Here is a 23,096-nt window from a genome sequence, read left to right on the forward strand (position 1 = left end):
GCTCATCAGTAATTCTGATGGTGATTGCCCATTCTGAGGATCATGGTGAGGATCAGTAATAGAGGAAGATGCTTTTATTATTTGCATTCCTTGTTTAGTTTCTTCACTTATTTGAAAAGAGTGAGGTGAACTGGTAGCATGAATGGATAAAAGCCTCAAACTGTTCACTTGCAAATCGTGGATCATAATCTGATATCAGTGCGTCTGAAATTCAATGCACGTAGATCGAGTAGCTTTCTTTGGACTGATTTTATTACTGCCTACCGTGATACTGTGTAAACAGATAACTTCAATCCACCCGAGTAACAGTTTATGAACACATGAAATGAAAATCTCCCCTTTGGGCTCGAATAAACCCATCTCTAGTACTCCCATGACTATGATGGAGAAGATTCTCTTAGCTGTTTAAATGCAGTTAGCAATCATTTTGCAACTTTGCAATGGGCTTATGGTTCAATCTGAAAGTTTTTTAACATGTCCATATTACTGCAAAATTTTCTTCCTCATTTGTGGTAAAATTTTTGTTAAAGATCTAGAGGCACAGTAGATTGGTCCACCCCTTCAATCTTTCAGCACTTGAAAGTGTACTGCCCTCAATCCCGTTGAAGACACACTGACTGTCACTAAAGTCAGTAAATGTGGATAATGACAGTGCTAATATTTCTGAAGAGATCAGGAATTGATTAACTCTTTCAAATGCATTTTACTGGTCATCATTGCAACACCTGGTCAAACACTTGTTAACCTCTGCCAAGTCTGATATAAACATACCCTCTTCATTTACAATCTTAAAAGAATGTTTGAAGATCCATGATGTTCCTAGGCAGTGGGAATTCCTTTTTCTAAATTGTGAATCAACTGCAAATCTGGTAGCTTGAATAATATGGACAAGATTTATTGTAAGGTTTGTAAATGCACACTTCAGTGTTAGACCTGCATTTGGTCACAGTTCTAGATTTGTGGTTATGTTTTGTGGATCCATACGTTGGAATGTTGTTTATTTGGATATTACACTATTGATGCTTTTCAACGTGTTTGACATCATTCTCTAAAATATTTATGGAGCAAACACTACTCCAAAAGATAATCCATTAAAACAATAATGTCCAGACAGGTGTAATAAATGTAGTTAACTTTGTCGTGTCATCATCCAGTGTTAATTGCCAAACTCTACAATTAGCATCCAGTTTGATCAATGGTGTGCTCTTGGCTAGTTTGCTAGACTCATCCAATGTAGCCACTGGGTGAATTTCACATTTCACTACTTTGTTTAACTGAGTTTTATCCACACAGATTCTTTCTGAACAATTTTGTTCTGACATTGTAACTATACCAGAACACCATTCATTTCTGGCATTACTGTGACATCATTCCTTGTCAGAGACAAAATTAAAGTACAGATAGAAAAGAAGCCAGGAATGGGTGAGGCATGTAGAAACTCAGAGGTTTAGCATCATCTCATTCAGTAATGCAAACAAGACTTGGAACTCACTTAAAAAGTAATTTGCTCACTCTGTACCAGCAATCTCATCAACTTCACAGATTAATCTTGAGGATGCCTTTCTGCAGAGTAGAGAATTCTCTGAATTTTGAATGACAAGCAGTTCCATAATGCCGCAAGTGGAACTTTTACTTTTAATGGTGTTTCTCCAGGACCTTGTAACTTCATAGATAATGATTGCAATGTAATTTTTTTAAAGTCATTTAGGTTGATCTGATAATATTGAAACAAACTGCTGTGTTGAGATTAAACTCAGTGGGGTGCAAATTTAGTTCCAGTTTGACACTCCGATATTTGTTCACAGAGTCATTCATTTCTATCAAAAAGTCAAATTTCTGATCTTGAGAGTTTTTGGCACCTTGCTTTCACAAGTTCTCCCTTTGTTTTCCAGTTGTCTGCATTTTAAAATGACAGGTTCCTTTAGGAAGACCTAGTTTTCTGGCACTATGCTCAACTTGTTGGACATTCTTCCTGTGTGTGTGGCTCGTTCCTGTCACACCAGAGACACTTCAAAACGATGGGTTGATATGATTGTCTCCATTTTGGCAGGCTGCAGTTTTCACGTGATTTCTTCCCCTCGGCCTACAAGCAAATGTGTTTCGCTTGATTTAATCCATGACACATTGCTTTTCCCCTCAAACAAAAACCCTGTTTCATTTCGGAAGTCATGTTTGCCTAGCGATTTGAACCGCTTTTCCTTAACGTGAAAAAATTTTGCTAACCATCTCTGGCTTATAAAAAGGTCGGACAACAATAATCTTCTCTGGGTATGCGTCTGATGTTGATCACATTGCTCTACACATTTTCTCCTGCTTTCTAGCTGATTTCCCTCAGCATACCCAAGGTTCTAAGAAATATCTCTTAATTCAAAAGTTGCTTCACTAGAACTAAGGCAGCAGTAAAGTTCCACTTTGTCTGCTATTTCTGTCACTTCATTCAGATTCTTAGGTAATTCAACATGTTTACCACAAAAAAATCAAATTAATCATTAGACAGAAGTGGCCTATCTGTAACGTGAAACAGAATGTTTGACATTGAAAAGCATTCTTTACAAGTTACAGTGAGTATGAGCTGGCTGTAATATAAACAGCACTGTACCACAGGGTCTCATGTTTACTGATGGGAAGCTGGGCTAAGCAGTGTTAATTCTCCCCTCTGTACATTGGTTAGTTTTGGAAACAGGAGAAAAAGGAATATGAAAACTAGAAAAGTGTGGTTAATATAAAGTTGCACACATTTTAAGATGAGAACAGTATTGGAAATTGTAAAGCTGCAAACAACAGTGTATTTGTATGTCTCTTTCTACTTAACTCTGACTCACTCAGTCACAGCAGTGGTTGCGCTGCCACACTTGCCACTGCATCCCAACATTATCCATTTTCCATCAAATCAGGCCCAACCACACAGAACACAGGCAACTCTCAAAAACCCACATCGCTCCATCTTAGACTTGGAATCAGCGGCATGGAAGTCAGTGCCATAATTTTTCTTATTCACTCGTGCAATAATATGGGCGCTGCTGGCTAGCCAGCATTTATTGCTTGTCCCTAGTGGCCTTTGAGAAGCTACCTTCTTGAACCACTGCAGGCCAAACTGTAGGTAGATTCTCAATAATCTGAGGGAGGGCATTCCAGGAATTTGACCCAGCGACACTTAAGGAACAGCAATGTATTTCCAAGTCAGAATGGTGCAAAATCTGGATGGAAACTTGCAAGTGGAGGTGTTCCCATGTATCTGATGCCCTTGTCCTTCTAGATAGAAGTGGTCTTGGGTTTTGAAGGTGCTATCTCAGGGTCTTTGTGAATTTCTGCAGTGCATCTTGTAGATAGCACACACTGCTGCTACTGAGCGTTGGTGGTGGAGGGAATAGATGCTTGTGGATATGATGTCAATCAAGCAGGTTGCTTTGTCCTGGATGGAGTCAAGTTGCTTGTGTGTTGTTGGGTCTGCACCCATCCAGGTAAGTAGGGAGTATTTCATCACACTCCTGACTTGTGTCATATTGATGATGACCAGGCTTTGGGGAGTCAGGAAAGGAGAGAGTTACTCGGTTCAGTATTCCTAGCCTCTAATCTGGTCTTGTAGCCAGTGCATTTATATAGTGAGTCCAGCTGAGTTTCTGGTCAATTGTAACTCTCAGGATGTTGTTAGTGGGGGATTCAGTGATGGTAAGACCATTAACTGTCAAGAGGTGGTGGTTAGATTGCCTTTTATAGGAGATGGCCATTGTCTGGCATTTATGTAGTGCAAATGTTGCTTGCCCCTTGTCAGCCCAAGTCTGGATATTGTCCACATCTTGTTGCATTTGAACATGGACTACTTCAGTATCTGAAGCATCATGAATGGTGCTGAACATTGTGCAATCAATCATTGGTGAACATCCCCACTTCTGACCTTATGATGGACGAAAGGTCAGTAATGGAGTAGCTGAAGATGGTTGGACTATGACACTAACCTAAGGAACTCCTGCTGACGTGTCGTGAAACTAAGGTGACAGACCTCCAACAACCACAAGCATCTTCTAATGTGCCAGGTATGACTCCTGCCAGAAGCGTTTACCCATTGATTCCAGTTTTGCTCAGGCTCCTTGAAACTGTAATGAGGTCAGGAGCGAAGTGGCCCTGGCAGAACCCAAACTGGGCATCACTGAGCAGGATACTTCTGAGCAGATGCTGCTTGATAGTGCTGTCAACGACACCTTCCATCACTTTACTAAAGATCAAGAGTTGACTGACTCATTCAGTGGGTGGCATTGTGGTTAGCACTGTTACTTCACAGGGTCAGGGAACCCAGGTTCGATTCCTGCTTTGGGTTTCTGCCTGTGTGGCATTTTCACGTTCTCCTTGTGTCAGCGTACGTTTTTGCCAAGTGTTCAGTTTTCCTCCCACAAGCCAAAATGGGCAGGTTAGGTGGAATGGCCAAGCTAAATGCTGGTTTACGGGGACATGTCTGGTTCTGGGTCTGGGTGGGATGCTCTTCAGAGGGTCGAAGCAGACTCGATGGGCTGAATGGCCTCTTTCCACACAGTAGGGATCTATGATTACATGATTCTGGTAATTGGCTAGGTTGAATTTGTCCTGCTTTTTGTGTATAGGGCATACCTGGGCAATTTTCCACATTGTCAGGTAGATGCCAGTGCTGTAAACGTACTGGAACAGCTTGGCTAGGAGTGCTGCAAGTTCTGTAGAATAAGTCTTCAGTGCTATTTCCGGAATGATGTCAGGGCCCACAGTGTTTGCAGTATTCAGCATCTCCTACTGTTTCTGGATATCACATGGAGTGAATCTAATTGGCTGACGACTGACATCTGTGATGCTGGGGAGCACTGGTGGAGGCCAAGATAGATCATCCACTTGGCATTTCTGACCAAAGATTACTGCAAAAGCTTCAGCCTTATCTTTTGCACTGATGTGTGGGCTCTTCCACCATTGAGGATGGGGATGTGTGTGGAGCCTCCTCCTGCACTCTCCTGTTGATGTCCTGGCTTGATGGTAATGGTTGAGTGGGAGATATGCCAGGCCATGAAGTTGCAGAGTCTGCTGGCGTTGATGGCCCACAGCACCTCATGGATGGCCCAGTCTTGAATGGCGAGATGTGTTTGACCCAGTTAGCACACAGTGATAGTGCCATGTAACACAATGCAGGGTACTTGCACTGAGAAAGTGGGACTTCGTCTCCACAAGGACTGTGCGGGGTCACTCCTACCAACACCATCATGGACAGATGCATCTGCAGCTAGCAGTTTGGGATGGATAAAGTCAAGTATGTTTTCCCTCATCACCTACTGCAGACCCAATCCAGCAGCTATGTCCTCTAGGACCCAGCAAGCATGATCAGTAGTGCCGCTACTGAGTCAATCTTGGTGATGGACATTGACATCCCTCACTCAGAGTACATTTTACATCCTTGCCACCCTCAGTGCTTCCTCCAAGTGTTGCTTCAGTTGAAAGAGGACAGTATGTGGTAATCAGCATTGAGACATCCTGAGGTCCAGAATCTATGTTGAAGACCCCCAGGCAATTCTTCCTGACTGTAAGGCACCATGCTACTACCTCTGTTGGGTCTGTCCTGCCAGTGGGACAGGACATATCAGGGATGGTGATGGTGGTGTCTGCGACATTGTCTGTAAAGTATGATTCCATGAGTATGATTATGTCAGGCTATTGCTTGACTAGTCTGTGAGACAACTCTCCCAAACATGGAGAACTTACTAAAGTTAGAGGAGTCTAAACTCTGATTCACTGAGCATGGAATGGCACAACAGGATGAGGTGGCCCAGCAAACAGCTGATAATGGATCAGCTCATGGTCAAACTCTGCTGGAAGGACAGACGTAGAAAGCTTAGGAAACCAACTTTCTGTGCATCTGAATTCCTGAATATATTGGACCACATGTCAGGGATCTTCTGAAACATGGTGGAATGAGGGAAGGAGTCCACAATCACCTTGCAAAAAGTCTGGTGCATGGCATCGATGACATACAATTGAGCAAAAGGATATAGTCACACTGACATTGTTGCAGATGGGGTTTCTTGGCAGGAGCCTGCTCCATTCATTATAACTTTTCTGTAGGCTCAAGTACATCCTTGATCAGGTTTAGGAAATTAATTGAAAAGGGTTTAGCAATATCAGGTACATCATGTAGCCCATTCACTTGATAAGAGTATGACCACTGTATTTATGTGGTGAGTCCAGTTGAGTTTCTGGTGAATGGCAATCACCAGGATGTTGGTATTCGGTGAATTCAGTGATGGTAAAGCTAATGAATGTCAAGTGGCGTCACTCAGTCAACATCCTAGGGGTTACCACTGACCAGAAATGACGCTAGCCATATAAATACAGTGGCTACAAGAGGAGGCCAGAATCTAGGAATACTGCACTAACTCATTTCCTAACTCACCAAAGTCTGTCCATCAGCTACAAGGCACAACTCAGGAATTTGATGGAATACTCCACACTTGCCTGGATAAGTGCAGCCCTAACAACATTCAAGAAACTAGACACCATTCAGGACAAAGCAGCCCGCTTGATTGGTACCACATCCATAATCATCCACTCGCCTCACTGTCGATGCTCAGTAGCAACAGTGTGTACTATTTACAAGATGCACTGCAGAAATTCACCAAAGATCCTGAGACAGCACCTTCCAAACACACAACCATTTCCATCTAGAAAGACAAGGGCAGTAGACACACCATCATCTGCAGTTCTCCTCCAAGCCATTCAGGTCCTGACTTGGAAAAATAATTGCTGTTCCTTCAATGTTGCTGGGTCAAACTTCTAGAATTCCTTCTCTATTAACATTGTGGGTCTATAGACTGCAGCAGTTCAAGGAGGAAGCTCACTACCACCTGCTCAAGGGCAACTAGGGACGGGCATTAAATGCTGGCCCAGCCAACAATGCCCACATGCCATGAGTGAATAAAAGAAAAAAAATAGAAGGGCCAGTAATGTAATGGAGATGTCATATCACCAAGGACAATTTGTGGACTGCATGCCATCTCAATCTGTTTTCATCTAAGAACAATGTTTACCAGAACAATCATTTTCGACACAGAACTAAGCTGAACTATTATGAAACAAAAACACTCAGTTGAAATAGACATGAGAAAGTGTGTGCCACTCACTAAACATAAAATGAAAAATGCTCCAAAACTTTGTGAGCCAAATGCATTACTTTCAAATTCAATTTTATGAAGTAATACAATCTGCCAAATCACACTCATTAAAGTGTTTCATAAAAATGAATAGAACATTTGTACCATTCAATCTCAGCTAAGCCGCCTCCTCCTGCAAAAACATAACGTTGGAATCAACGGTATTTACAAAGGAAATTGTCCTGATTAAGATGAATTTATTCTCTCTGGTAATTATATTCTTCCTCACCTCTTTGAGTGGCACCAACAAGTCACACTCAAGACTCACACAAACCATTGCAGTTAGAGAAACAACTGTTTCTCAGCATCTCCCAAAGTTCTCACTCAAAGCTCCAGGGGTGCACTGCCTTTAAAACCTATCAATAATCCTCTGCATACCAGCATGCAAATATCACAAAGTTTAGACCTTTTGTGCAAGAGGAGAACAGTGAGTGTAAAGCTGCAAAATAAATATAGAAAAACGTGACTGAAGCAGATAATGAAATGTGGCTTCAAGAGGTGACTTTGTGAATTGCTAAAGGGAAAAACCAGTTGAGCAGATGGTCAGAAAAGGGATAAGCGGAGTTTGGATTAACCAGAACAGGGAAGCGGTTTATTGAGCCAAATGGTCTTTTTCTAAAAGTTCATATGCTTTTTCTTGTGTATCAATCTGATTTGAACTGTTGACTCTCTGACTCAGGTACTGTAGATAGCCATAACAGGTAGCTGCGAAGGATAACAGGGATGCAGGAAGGAAGGGCAGGGAAAATGGAGAGGAGTAATTTAAATTTTAATAGACAGTTTATAAATTAGATATTTATTGTTGTTGTAATATCATGTTAGACGACATTTAATGTGTAGAAAATTGGCAGTGTCAACGTAGTGTAGAACTGAGGAACACAGCAGGTCAGGCAGCATCAGAGGAGTAGGAAAGTTGATGTTTCAGGTCGGGACCCTTCTTCAGAACCAACTGACCCGAAACGTCGACTTTGCAACTCCTCTTATGCTGCCTAACCTGCTGTGTTCCTCCAGCTCCACACTGTGTTGATTCTGGCTCCAGCGTCTGCAGTTCTTGGTATCTTCCAGAAAGTTGGCAAGTTTCTTTTAAATTGTTTGCACACAGTGAGCAGAAGTGGACTTGTATTGCTCTGATGAAACGGTTTCAAAACCTGTACTTTTTAAAAAAATTACCCCTAGCTGAAACAGAGGCTGAAGGGCTGATTTTTGCTACCAAAGCAGGTAGTTTAAGTTTGGAAAGTTTCCATAATTGACAGAACCACCTGTTTGAAAGGGACTGTCACATGATCTTTCACACCAGTGATGCAAGGGACAGGATCAAATCAAGTCTGCAAAACCAAGCAGCAGATCCTAGGTGGCCAGGGACTGGTGAGTGCTCAGTTAAGCCCAGTTCTTTTCGATTTTTGTCTCTGTTATTTTAGATGTTGTTAGACATTCTAGCTCCCATCCCTTACGCACTTTCATCCCACACCCCAACCCACTCCTCAAGGTCTTCTTACTAGCCTCATGTCGCTTCAATGTCACCATTCCTCATAGTACCTCAAACCTTCTCCCATACCATTTCCGTGTCACCCACTTATTCCTTGGTCCTTGATACATCCATGCCAAGTCATGCCCACCATCCACCCTCATGACGCCTCAAACTCTATGAGGATTCAAAACCAAGACATGGGTCCACCTATCCCATGATTCCTCATATCTCCTTGCCACCTCCATAGCCACTCACCCAGTAATTACCGTGGGCAGAAGTCAGCTTACAAGCGGTTTAAAAATGTAATCTTCCAAATCACACTGCTCTCATCCATTGTTCATGATGAAGAACGTCCTATTTAAGGGGCCCATAAATCTTTCCAAGTGGTTAATCGCTTATAAAAACAATCTTCCATATAGACTGTCCTCACATTCCATGACAGCTTCTTCAAACTGTCAATCAAACTGCGAACTCAGAATCCTATCCTGAGATAACTTTTGAAACAAATGACGTTGTAACATCCATTCGGGCAATGTCAACAAACAACGCCATTGAAACAACACCATGTATACCAAATGGCCTGCGAATCAAAGCAGTCTAGATGAGATTTTTGACTTTAGCTGTTGCTGACAGCCTAAGGTCATCTCTTCATACTGCAAGAGTGGGGATTTAACATACTTCTGATCATTAGACTTAAACAAATGTTATCGACCCTTCAAGAAAATTTATGTCTACTTTATCGGTTTGAGACTCCCATATAACAGGTTAAGGCGGTTGGAACAACTGGGGCTTGGCTGGCTTATAGATGGAGTTTAAATGACTTGCTGAGTTCAGGTTTCTTTCCTCTGTGAATCATACTCTGCCCTTTTCCTCTTACTGGCAACATTTGGATTGGTCAAAAATAGGACTGGAGTTTCTGCATGTTGGTCATATTTGCCATTTTTACAGGTCTAAAGGGTTTTTCCAACTCAGCAAAAATCCAATCTTAGGCTCAGGTTTAGGAGAGGGGTTTGTTAAGTGGCTTTCCTGGCTGCAACAGACTTCTGAGAAACATACTATCAGTAGCCTGCGAGGGGAATGGAAGCTAAGTTTGGAGACTAGGTTTCAGCCTTTGATCAGAACAGACAGTGGGGATCATGAAAGCTGCCCAAGGGAGCCAACTGAAAATGCAGAAAGCTAAAAGGCTCTATGTCCAGCCCAATCCTGTTGAGGAGCTGAGTGCTTGTTTAACAGAGCCAACCATCTTCTGTACTAGGGTATAATTGACTGGTAGGATGAAGGTAACTCTTGGGAAGCCATTCCATCGAGATTGTCATGTACCAAGTGGAGGTGGCTCTTCAGATGTACACCTTGTTGTTGATAATCATATCTGTGGAAATTGGATGGAGTAAGGCTGATGAGCAAGTGATCTTCAAAAAAAAAAGTTGTGAGACTGATAAAGAGAACGTGAACTCTACCAGAGAAAGACAGAAAAATGAAACACTACATAGCTACATGTGGTGCCACACATGTGTTGAGAGTACTTCCTGAGAAATTGGAGAAATTTATCTTTGCTGTAATAGCTATTTAAACTTTAATTTTTACTTTCTATAGAATACAATGTGCCTGCTAATTTATGTTGAACTTATATTCATTTTTACAGTAAAGTGAACTCATTCCATTGGAGTCTTTTGCAAATTCAGTTCTTTTAAGTTATGATCTCTGCAGGGAATCTTAACATTATTCCATATCTCAAAAAAGAATTATATTGAAATGTTAGTGTATCTCCATAGTAAAGATATTGGTACATAAACCATTTATCACAAGATGCAGCACATAGCTTTCATAGAGTTAAGAGTCATACAGCACAGAAACAGGGCCTTCAACCCACCGTGTCTATGGTAACCAACAAATATAAAACCACACTTATCCCTTTTACCCGTACTTGGTCCATAGCCTGCTATGCCCTGGCATTTCAAATAGTCATCCAGATACTTCTTAAATGTTGCACGAGCATCACCCTTTCAGGCAGCATGTTCCACATATTAATCACTCTCTGGATGGAAAATTTTCTTCTCAGATGTCCTCTAAGCTAATTGTGTCTCTCCTTAAACTGATGCCTTCTAGTCTTAGACACATCTGCCGTGACCAATTTTTGTGTCAACTGCAAGCTTACTAAATATACCTACCATTGACGTTAAACTAACTGGCTTGTAATTTCCAGGCTATTCCTGCTGCCCTTCTTAAACAAAGAAACCACGTTAACTATCCTCCAGTCATCTGGCACATCTGGCGACATATTAAATATCACCGCCAAGGCCCAGCAATCTCCTCCCATTGCAGCCTGGGATATATCTCATCGGACCCTGGGGATTTGTGAATCCATATATCCATTAAAACGTCTAGTACGTCCTCCTTGTTAATCTTAACATGCTCTAGAACCTCACCAACCCAAATGAAATTCTACCAGTTATAAGATACTTTGTTCCAGGAGATACTGGATTTTAGAATCTTTACCAGAAACAAATTTGCCAGCATCATCTCAGTTCTTATTCAGCTTGAACCAGCAGCCAGGAATTGTTGATCTCTCCGACAGAGGTTATAGAAAGGTTGATACAGCAATGGAGAAATGTCTTAATGGTGTATCAAAGGAACCTCCTCACTTAGGAGGGTTTGGGGCTGAGGGAGACTGTAAACGGGGTGTGGAGGGGTGAATTATGTTATAACTGCCTGATCCACTGTTCAGCATTCACGTTCTTCATATTGATGCACAGCAATCACAAAAATAAACAACACAAACATGTAAAATCAGAAAGAAAAATCAGAACAGAAACACAGACTCAGCTTTAAAAGGGTTCATGCCCAGCATCATCTGCACTCATCCGTCAGTTAGAATGTGTTAACTGCTCCGAATATTTTAACATTACTGTTCTGATTTTGCCAATAATGCAATCTGATCACCGTGATGCAAACAATGTGCCAGGTATATCCTATATAGTGTCAAATAGCCAGCTCTCATACAAGGTCCCTTGCCACATCAAAAATTTCAAACGTCCTGCAGCAGAATCCCAGGCCTGAAATGATCCTCAGATGTCTTTTACTCAAACTATTGTTTTTCTGCCAACATTATCAAATAACATTATTCTGCACAAACAAAAACAAAATCAGGGCAACTGATGATGAAACCAAATCCTGCTGGAACTTCGATCTGCTACAATTGAAGCAATAGAAACTGGAAAGAATTTGCTTTTTTTGGCTCATTCATTGACCACTTGATACATGTTGAGACGTTTATTGGTAAACTGGGAATCTACATAGAAACAAACCAGATACTTATGGAGAAGTGGTGTATCGCTGTGAATAAAATAGTGCGGCTGTTTGATACTGTAGACTGGTTTATAAGTAGCTGTGTCACACTAACCTGGCTGGACAGGGATCCATGCTGCACTCTCGCAGTTTTGGTTTGGGCTTTATGTTTTCAGGATAATAATGACAGTACTGGTCCAACACCACACGTACACTTCGCAGATCATAGCACTCAGCAGATGTCAGCTGGTACCCTGGTAACAGACAGACAGTAAGGCAAAACAAGCTACCATAAAAGACGAAAACAATTAACTTTTCTTCTTCAATTAAACCCATCTCTTTTGAAAAGATATTACTCTATTCGGTAGGAATGTGCAGGCATCTAAACATAGTTAAAGTACATGCAAAGAGATTCCTCTACAATATTTTCCCTCAGTCCTTTGAGTCGCACAGTCATAGAGTAATACAGCATGGAAACAGGCCCTTCGGCCCAAACTAGTCCATGCTGACTATGGTGCCCGCTCGGCTAGTTCCAATCGCCCACATTTGGTCCATATCCCTCTAAACCCTTCCCATCCATGTAACTATCCAAATGTTTTTTAAATGTTGCTATTGTACCTGCCTCAACCACATTCTCTGGCAGCCCATTCCATATACACACCACTCTCTACGTGAAGAAGTTGCTCCTCAGGTCCTTCTTAAATCTTCACCCTCTCACCTTAAACCTATGCCCTCTGGTTGTCAAGTCCCCAGCCTTGGGAAAATGACTATATGTATTCATCCTATCTATGGCCCTCTTCATTTTATGTACCTCAATAAAGTCACTCCTCAATCTCCTACACTCCAAGGAATAAAGTCCTATCTTGGCCAACCTCTCCCTATAACTCAGGCCTACTAGTCCTGGCAACATCCTAATAAATTTTCTTTGAACACTTTCCAGTTTAACAATGTCTTCCCTATAACAGGGTGACTAAAACTGTACACAATACTCCAAATGCGGCCTCACCAACAACTTACACAACTATAACATAACACCCCAACTCCTATACTTAATGCCTCAACCAATGAAGGCCAGCATGCCAAATGCCTTCTTCACCACCCTGTCTACCTGTGACACTATTTTCAACGAACTATGTACTTGTACTCCTGGGTCCCTCTGTTCCACAACACTCCTCAGGACCTGACCATTTACTGTGTAAGTCCTACCCTGGTTTGACTTTCCGAAGTGCAACATCTCACACTTATCTGTATTGAATTGCATTTTCCAATCCTTAGCCTACTTCCCCATCTGATCAAGATCCCGCTGGAGATTTTGATAATTTTCTTCGCTATCAACTATACCTTCTAATTTTGCATCATCCACAAACTTAATAATCATCCCTTGTACATTCACATCCAGATCATTTATGTAAATATCAAATAACAAATGTCCCAGCACCAACCCCTGTGGCACAGCACTAGTGACAGGTCTCCAGTCCGAGAAGTCACCTTCAATCATCACCCTCTACTTCCTACCATTGAGCCAGTTTTGAATCCAATTAGTTAGCTCTCCCTGAATCGCATGCAACCTAACCTTCATGATTAGCCTGCCATGTGGGACCTTGTCAAAGGCCTTACTAAAGCCCATACAGACAACATCTACTGCCCTACCCTAATCCATCCTCTTGGTTACCTCTTCGAAAAACTCTAAAAGATTTGTCAGAAATGACTTCCTACATACAAATTCATTATGACTGTCTAATCAGACCTTTACTATCCAGTATTCTCTCCAAGAACTTACCTACCACTGATGTCAGGCTCACTGATCTGTAGTTCCCTGGCTTGTCTTTGCTACCTTTCTTAAACAATAGAACAACATTAACCACCCTCCAGTCTTCCGGAACTTCACTAGTAGTTAAAGATGAAGCAAAAATCTCTGCAAGGGCCTCCGCAATTTCTTCCCGAGCCTCCCACAACGTCCAAGGATGGACTTGATCAAGCCTGGGGGATTTATCCAACTTAATGCGATCTAAGGCTGCTAACACTTCTTCTCTGATAATATGTATGCAGTCCAAAACATCTCCACTTGTTTCTCTTACTTCCTGCTCATCCTTGATTCTCACCTCAGTAAACACGGAGGAGAAATATTCATTAAAAATCTCCATCTCACGTGGCTCCACACATAGACGGCCATGCTGAGTTCTGCATTTTATTCAAATAAAGATTAGCTAGCTAGCCCTGGAAAGCTCTGTCATCCCGTAATTAACCTCTCCACTGCCTTCAAGCTTTTAGCCATCCATTCTCATTTCTCCTGCTTTGGCTCACTGTCATATTTTGCTGATCTGCTGAAGTCCCTGTGAAGCATGTCGGAACAATTTCATATGGTAATTGTGCAAAACAAATACAAGTTGTTTTTGAAGTGGGCCAAATTGTAGCTAGGACAATAAGCAAGTCAGGAGCCTGATCATCTTACTATTTTTAATTTTCGGAACATTTGGGTCAAATCATTTGTATTTGATTTTGCGGATCTTGCTTTGATCAAGATTCTTTTGCATTACCTTATTTCAAGTACCTCCTATTTTACCAAACAAAAAAGCAAATGACATTAAATTAGAAAATATAATGTCAACACCAATCTTCACTATTCACTGGGAAGTAGCAAATGTGCTCAATCAAAAAAGATTATTTGCTTGAATCCAGATAGTGTGTAAATATTAGCCACTGGAGTTCCAAGGCCAGGCATGTTAATCATGCTTCACGAGTAGATGCACTGATAAGTATGTTTAGTATCAGTTGGAACTTATTACTATGTTATAAGATCTAAACAGAACTATTATATGTCCTCTTTCTTCTTTAGGTAGTTCCCTGGACTTGAGGAAGACTTATTTCCACTCTAGCATAATGGGTTCTGAAGTAACTGATGAGTACAATACATTGTCTGAGGCATTGGTCACATGTAAGGTGGATGCTGCTCCAATAATTGGATGGATGGGTTGGTTGGAGATTTAAGATACCTCTCTGATGGTTCAACTTGAATACTGTGTGCTACCTATGAAGTCTCTCGATGCCTTTCCAAGTAAAGCTCCGGCAAGCTTGGGACTCCCATGAGCTGGCAGGGACATTTGACTTCTTCAACACCATCCAATATGAAGCAGCCTGCTTGATTGGCACCCTATCCAACAGCCTAAATAACCATGATGTTCTGTGGCTGTAGAGTGTTGTACCTTCAGGGTACATTGCTGCAGCTAAACAAAGTTTGTTCAGCAGCTCTTCCCAAGGCTGCTTAATGTACACTGAGAACGATACCCTAATTTGGGTAAAAACTACATGACTAGTCCTTCATTGCCTCTGAGAGACAATTTGGTGCTCACAGAAAATGGTATTGTGAGTGTTTTGCCCAAATGGACTGCAAAAATCAAAGGCAACTCATCAGCACCTTCTCGAGAAACTAGACGTAGACAATAAATTGTGATCATATCAGTGACACCCACAGGCTAAAACTGAACATAAAATAAAGAAACACACCTGGCCTCACTTTAAGCTGTTGCCTAATTGTGAGTGATTAACAAAAGCAGCGACTACATTCAGAAGAAAATTGTGTTTTATTCAGGATGTAAGCATGTCAATATTGCTGATGATCATGCAGCAACATAATGTCATTCATGCAGCAAAATGACCATGTTCAGAATCAAACATTGTAACAGTAGAATATAACTTGCATATTTCTTCATAAATAGTGTTCCACTTGCAACTTATAGACGGTGGACAGGTTTTGGAAAATCAGTGAGTGAGTTACACCCACGATATTCCAGTTGGTGACCTGCTTTTGGACAATAAGTATTTACATGACTGACCCAATTCAGCAATTGTAATTAGTTTGAATGTCAAGGGGAAGTTGCTGGACATTTTTTCGTTGAAAATTATTATTGCCTGGCATATAAGTGGCAAAAATATTGTATGTTATTTATCAGCCCAAGCCGATTTGTTGCCTAGATCTTGCTACATATGAACATAGATGTCTCAGTACTTGAAAATTTGCAATGGAACCAATCTGTGAATTAATCAGGGAGCATCATTTTTCTGATCTTACGAAAGAGGAAAGTTCATTGGCAAAGTTGGAGATGGATGGGAAATGGAACTGAGGAACTGCTGCAATGATGTCCTGGGGCAGCTATGATTGGACTCCAACAACCAAAACACTCTTCCATTACATCATTATGCTAGTCATGACTCTAACCAGGCGAAGCCTTCCCCTGACGATCACAGTCCAATGTTTATTCACTTAATTTCTATGATATTTAATTTGGACAAATTCTGTCTTAATGTCGAGGGTAATCACTCTCACCCTGTCATTGAAATTCACCTCTTCTGCCTTACCATTAGACCAGAGCTGTAATGAACTCTGAAGCTGTATGTCCCTGGCAGAAATGAAATCGAATATCAATGAGCAAATTATGATTGAGTAAAAGCCCTTGATAGCACTGTTGGCTACATGCACTGGAAAGTGCATTGATGGGGTGGTAACTCTCCTGATTTAATTTGTCTGCCACCAGAGTTGTAGTCGTACTGGAACAGCTTGGCTCGTACCTCACAGCTAGTTTTGGAGAGCAAGTCTTTTGCATAACAGCTGTGACATTGTCAAGACCCATAATTACTGCAGTATTGAGTGCCTTCAGCTGCTTCTTGATATCAGATAGAATGTATCACATTCACTGAATATTACAATCATGTGATTTATGAGAAGTGGGCCATTCAAACTTTCAAGCCTGCAGTCATTCAATAAGGTAATGGTTGAACTGATTGTCATGTCAAACGTGGATTCCCACCCACTCCTGATAACCTATCACCTTCTTGCTTAATAATAACCTATTCTATTCCTATCTTAAAAATATTCAACACTTCTGCTTCCACCACCATTTCAGAGCGAGAGTTTCAAAGATTCATGATCCTCAGAAAATTCCACCTAATCGGTGTTTTAAGTGGGTAACTCCTGATTTTTAATCCAGGGATCATCAGATGGATGACTCATTTGACATTTCTGGCCAAAGATGGTCGCAAATGCTTCAATTTGGTCCCCTACAATCAAGCATTGGGGTCCCACATCATTGTGAATTTGAATGTTTATGGAGCTCCCTCCTCCTGTTCGTTGCTAGTTTTTCATCATTATTCATATCTATTGGTGGCAATACTGCAAAGTTTTGATCAGAAATTTTCCATGTGAGATCACTGTCAATAACATGCTGTCTCCACTGTTGTGCGTGGGGCATACAGTTTTGTGTTGCAGCTTCACGAAATTGGTACCATCCTTCAGGTACTCAGGATATTGCTTTTCCACAATCCTCATTTGAAATAAGCTTGATCCCTTAGCTTGAGAATGAGAGGTATATCATAGCATAGGTTATAGACTGTGGTTGAATACAATTTTACTGCTACTGAGAGCCCACAGCACTACATCAATTACAGATTTGAGCTGCTATATTTGTTGGGAATCTACATACAACACAATGTAGAGAATCCCTAGTGTGACAACAGGACTTTAACTTGTGGTCACTTCAACAAATATTGTCATGGGACAGCCGTATCTGCAAGGTACATCAATGAAGAGGGTCATGAAGGGATTTTTTTTCTTTTTTCTGACTCCCTCATCACTTGTTGGAGGCTCATGCTTCCAGATACGTGCATCAGGACTCTGCCATTTCAGTCGGTAATGATGCTACCAAGACTCTTTTGGTGATGGTCACCGACGTCTTGAACCCAGAGTACATTCTGTGCCCTAGCTACTCCGAACGTTTCTTCCAAGTGGTGTTCACTATGTAGGAGTACTGATTTCATCAGCCAAAAAGTTCAAATCAGTGATAATCAGTGGCAGATATCCCTGCCCATGTTTGACCTGATGGTATAAGACTGCAAGGGTTTGGCATCAATGTTGCGAGCATGGAGGACTTGTTCCTTCCAACTGTTTACCACTGTCCTTCCACTTCTGTGGACCTGTCCTGCCAGTGGGATAGGATATACCCAGGGATGGTAATGATGGTACAAAAACGGAAGTTGCTGGAAAAGCTCGGCAGGTCTGGCAGCATCTGTGAAGAAACATCAGAGTTAATGTTTCGGGTCTGGTGATCCTTCCTCAGAACTGGACCTGAAACGTTAACTCTGATTTTTTCTTCACAGATGCTGCCAGATCCGTTGAGCTTTTCCAGCAACTTCTGTTTACGTTCTTGATATACAACATCTGCAGTCTTTTTTTTCGGATTTATATATGGTAAAGATGGCATCTGGGAAGTTGGCTGAAAGATAAGATTGTGAGAGTATGACCATGACAGGTTGTTGCTCACTTAGATCGAGGCAACTTTAGACCTAATTTTCCAAGGTCACAGAGACTGGCATGCTTTTTTGCTGTCTGAATCTAGTCTCTCCATTAATGTGGGTGGTTTACACAATAATATGCTGCTTTCCTAATTTAATCCAATTGTTAGTTAATATTGTTAGCTGAAAGAACGCCAATGTTTCTTTTCCCAGAGCTGACCATATGGAAACTGAGAATTCATCACTTAGGATACTGTCGGCATAGCAATGGGTGGCCTTTTGGCAGAGGCAGCTATGAAATAATATTTCTGTTATTAATAAAACATTCACAAATTTGGTATCTGAAATATTCTGAAAAACTGCTTGCACTCAATCAATCTCACCCCATGCCTCAGTTAAAGTAAAGAACTAGAAAATTGGTTCCAACATGTTTAATATTTATACAACATGATCTACAGCAATGTCTTCTCTATATTAAGTACTTAAGATTAATTGAGGCAGAGCTGCAGTGGTTAATGAAAATTACCTCCACCACAAGTGACAGAACAAGGGAAGAAATCGGTTTCCCGCCATTGATGTATGATAGGCTGGTAAAAGAAAAACTGGACTATACTGTCTGCTCTTCCCACATATTGTATCTGAAAAAGACAAAAACAGTTACTCTGCTCGCATCTTAGAGAAGTCATTTGTGTCATTTCCTCAGTTACCAGGTATAATTCCAACACTACATTGCAAAGAGTGCAAAACCGAGATAATGCTCAACAAGAGTAACTCCGTCGTCCCGCTATGTGATGTATGCTCACACACTGTCATGGTACATTACTGCATGAGAAAACAATTTATCTGAATAGTGGAAGTAGAAGCACAGCATTTCAGACACGGAAAAGCAAGGTTGTATGCTCTATCACGTACAAAAACTGATTTGAGTAGCGTATCAGCAGGTTGTAATACAACTTGTGGCTCAAACAGCTTTTGTTGAGATATTATCTGGACAACTGTGCTCCAGTTATTATTCTATGAGCTCCTGAATGCCGAGCTAGATCAGAATATCTAAGAGGTTTATGGAAATTTGATAATTCATTCACCTTCCTCGGAGAACAACAGAAACCTGTTCCCTTTCTAAATGTTTTGAAATAATATCATCATGAGAGGCACATTTTTAAATCTGTCTCAGGAATGCTTCTTAAAATTTCCAAATACAGTGGAGGCCCAAAGTTCCCCAAGTAAACAATTCCTTTAAATAAGTACATCAGACATTTTGGCAAGCCTGCTGTGAATGTTGGCATTTCATTGTTCTGTTTATGTGTCAGTGCTGTTCACTCCATCATTATTTGGATCCAATGTCAGTCACGCAAATGTCTTAAATGCCTTCTCTACTTTCTTTTCTGCACACACTGTAATGGAAATAAAATGGCAAGAAGAAAGAAAACAGAAGAAAGCAGGATGCTTTTAGGATCATTTTATCTGGCTATTCTGCAACAGCTACTTTATTAATTAATTAATGGTGGAGCAGTTTGGGGGTATCGGTGAGGGCTTTCTTACAGATATGCTACCTTCCCAACCCAATTTGTTTTATTAACTCTAGCCACAATAACAGGATATTGACCAATGTTAACCAAATTAAAATACTCAATGGTATGCAGCCAATTTCTTCCAACAGTTGTATATTTCTGAAATTGCTTTGATGTCCTGTGTCCATAGAAAACATTATTTCTGGTTGGGATAGATGAGAGAGTCCAGGTTCAGTGAGGCTTTCTATGTTGTAGGTTGGGCCTGTACTAATAGAAATTTAGAAAAATGAGAGGTGACCTTACTGAAACATCCAAGATGCTCGACAAGGGACTTGACGTAGTCAATGCAGGGAGGTTGTTTGCCTTTGTGGGAGAGTCTAGGACCAGATGGTATTATCGCAGAACAAAGTCATGTCATCCATACAAGGCAGAGACATTTCTTCTCTCAGTGTAATGAATCTGTGGAATTCATTCTGCAAAGGGCTGTGCATCATTAAGTATATGCAAAGCTATAATAAATTTTTGATCAGTAAGGGAATAAAAGATTATAGGGAAAAGACAGCCAAGTTGAGTTAAGGATTGTCAAATCATCCATGATCTCATTGAATGGTGAAGCAGACTCAATGGGCTAAATGGACTAGTTCTGTTCCTACATCTAATGGCCTTATTAATATGATATTAGCTGTTTGACAGTGTGGTAGAAAGATGAACATTATCTTGCAATAAAATGCTGACATACAGCTTGTTGAATCCTCATTAGTGGCAAAGGTTGGAAAAGGAAATTCTGATCATTTCAGCCAAAGTTGATAATTCAGATAAAATCTATGAATTCACGGGCCTTTCAATCACTTCTGACTTTGGGAAGTCATCTAAGTAACCTACCTCTCTTTGTACACTTAACTCCACCAGGTATATTCTATCTCAAATAATAGATTTTCTAAAGGATAAAATCTGATCAGCACGATCCTATAATTTGTCTACCCTCACCTCCCACGGGAATCTAGTATAGATTTTAAAAGCGTGCAAGTCTAGTGTATCTAATTTATCTGCACATTGTGATCACCACCCACCCTCCCACTGAACTTTACCTGAGAAGAAGCCCAGCTATATCCAAAAAGAGATGCAGAACTTACAGCTTCTTATTTTTGACAAAAAATTACCCTGCTGAACATAAACAGCGAAGCTTAAGGACTCAAATTTGATGACAACCTTTGTGAATAAAATTGCAAAACTGAATTGGCACATATAACAAACAAAAGCTTGGGTGCCTTGTTAAGTTAGTCGAGTGTTTCTTGTTAAATGTTTAAAATTAAAGCACAAAAAAACCTAGAAGATAGTTTGAACTCAACCTATAAGAATAATAGCGTGAATATTAATAGAGCTAACCATAAAGAACAATGATTCACCTTTACAGTGAAATCTGCACCAAGAGGGCCATTTGCTCTCAATATCTCCTTCTCTGGAAATTTCTGGAACTCGATGCTGGTATTTTCAATGTTGAAGATTCCAGAAGCGCTCAGGCTGTTTTCTCCTCTCTGACCCAGCAAAGTCTTTGTTTCCAAATCTTGATGACACAATTGAAATAATATAGGACAAAATTTAGATTCAATTTCTGTGTTCAAAAAGCTAAAAGTTCACGTCTGTCCCCCAATTACCAGATTATTAAAACATTATGGAGACGTGAGAAAAGAACAAACATTGAAGTCTTCCTTTACCACCACTTTGCCTTTTGTTTCATGCCATCTTTTTTATTAAACTTCTCCAATCCTCTACATTAGTCTTGATCGCCTCTTTTTTCTTTTTTCTCCTCACCCCTTTCGCCAGTATCAAATCCAGCACATTTCCACCTCCATTCAGTTCCGAAGAAAGGTCATATTCGACTGGAAAAGACTTCCTATTGTTTTTATTCCTATCACTGCACAAAATGGCTTCTATCACTGGCACTGAACATGTGCAGCTTTTGTGAGAAGGGGTGCAGATGATCCAAAGGCTTCTTTCTTTTTTCACCTTTTGAGCTTCAGTTCCTAAATGTTAGAGGGATAATATCTGCTGTCCTTCACATAAACAGGTTATGTTCCTTTTTATTTAAAATAGGACTGGATTGTGTCATAATTTCAGAGCAGGTGAGTTGCAGGCTGAAATGGCTCAGCTGAATTTATAATTAATTAGGTTACATATTTCTGTCTCAGTTTTGTAGTCTCACTCCTTATTACACCGTGCTGATAAAATTGAGATCAAAGTTTCTCATGATTCTCGTTGGAGATTAAGAAAGCACAAAAATGCTGTAGAGTTAAGGTCATGTAGGGAGAACTAGCCATTTGGATACAGAACTGGCTCAAAGGTAGAAGACAGAGGGTGGTGGTGGAGGGTTGCTTTTCAGACTGGAGGCCTGTGACCAGTGGTATGCCACAAGGATCGGTGCTGGGTCCACTGCTTTTTGTCATTAACATAAATAATTTGAATGTGAACATAGGAGGCATGGTTAGTGAGTTTGCAGATGACACTAAAACTGGAGGTGTGGCGGACTGCGAAGAAAGTTATCCTAAAGTACAATGGGATCTTGATCAGATGGGCCTATGGGACGATGAGTGGCAGATGGAGTTGAATTTAGATAAATGTGAGGTGCTACATTTTGGAAAGGCAAATCAGCGCAGGACTGTATACACTTAATGGTAAGGTTCTGGGCAGTGTTGCTGAACAAAGAGACTTTGGAGTGCAGGTTCATAGTTCCTTGAAAGTGGATTTGCAGGTAGGTAGGATAGTGAAGAAGGCATTTGGTATGTTTGCCTTCATTGGTGAGTGCATTGAGTATAGGAGTTGGGAAGTCATGTTATAGCTGTACAGAACAGAGGTAAGGCCACTATTGGAATACTGCATGCAATTCCAGTCTACTCCTGTAGGAGGGATGTTGTGAAACTAGAAAGAGTTCAGAAAAGATTTACGAGGATGTTACCAGGCTTGGAGGGTTTGAGCTATAGGGAGAGGCTGAATAGGCCATGGCTATTTTCCCTGGAGCGTCGAAGGTTGAGGGGTGACCTTATAGAGGTTTATAAAATCATGAGGGGCATGGATAGGGTAAACAGGCAATGTCTTTTCCCCAGGGTGGGGAGTCCAAAACTAGAGGGCATAGGTTTAAGGTGAGAGGGGAAAGATTTAAAAGGGACCTAAGGGGCAGCATTTTCATACAGAGAATGGTGCATGTATGGAATGAGCTACCAGAGGAAGTGGTGGAGACTGGTAAGATTACAACATTTAAAAGAAATCTGGATGGGTATATGAAAAGGAAGAGTTTAGAGGGATATAGGCCAAATGCTGGCAAATGGGATTAAAATTATATAGCATATCTGGTCGTCATGGACGAGCTGGACCAAAGGGTTGTTTCCTTGCTGT

General features: G+C 40.9%; 1 protein-coding gene across 1 annotated transcript in view; it reads right to left on the reverse strand.

Annotated features, from left to right (window-relative positions):
• LOC109921924 (ADAMTS-like protein 1) overlaps positions 1-23,096 on the reverse strand; it is a 499,722-nt gene that overhangs the window by 166,187 nt on the left and 310,439 nt on the right. The window contains exons 8-10 of the mRNA XM_048595307.1: positions 21,113-21,270; positions 18,722-18,833; positions 12,026-12,164 (exon numbers count right to left, since the gene is read on the reverse strand). Of these exons, the coding sequence (XP_048451264.1) occupies positions 12,026-12,164; positions 18,722-18,833; positions 21,113-21,270 (409 nt within the window). The remainder of the gene's footprint in view (positions 1-12,025; positions 12,165-18,721; positions 18,834-21,112; positions 21,271-23,096) is intronic.

This window comes from Rhincodon typus, chromosome 3 (genome assembly GCF_021869965.1).
Source record: "Rhincodon typus isolate 14 chromosome 3, sRhiTyp1.1, whole genome shotgun sequence".
NCBI lineage: Eukaryota > Metazoa > Chordata > Chondrichthyes > Orectolobiformes > Rhincodontidae > Rhincodon > Rhincodon typus.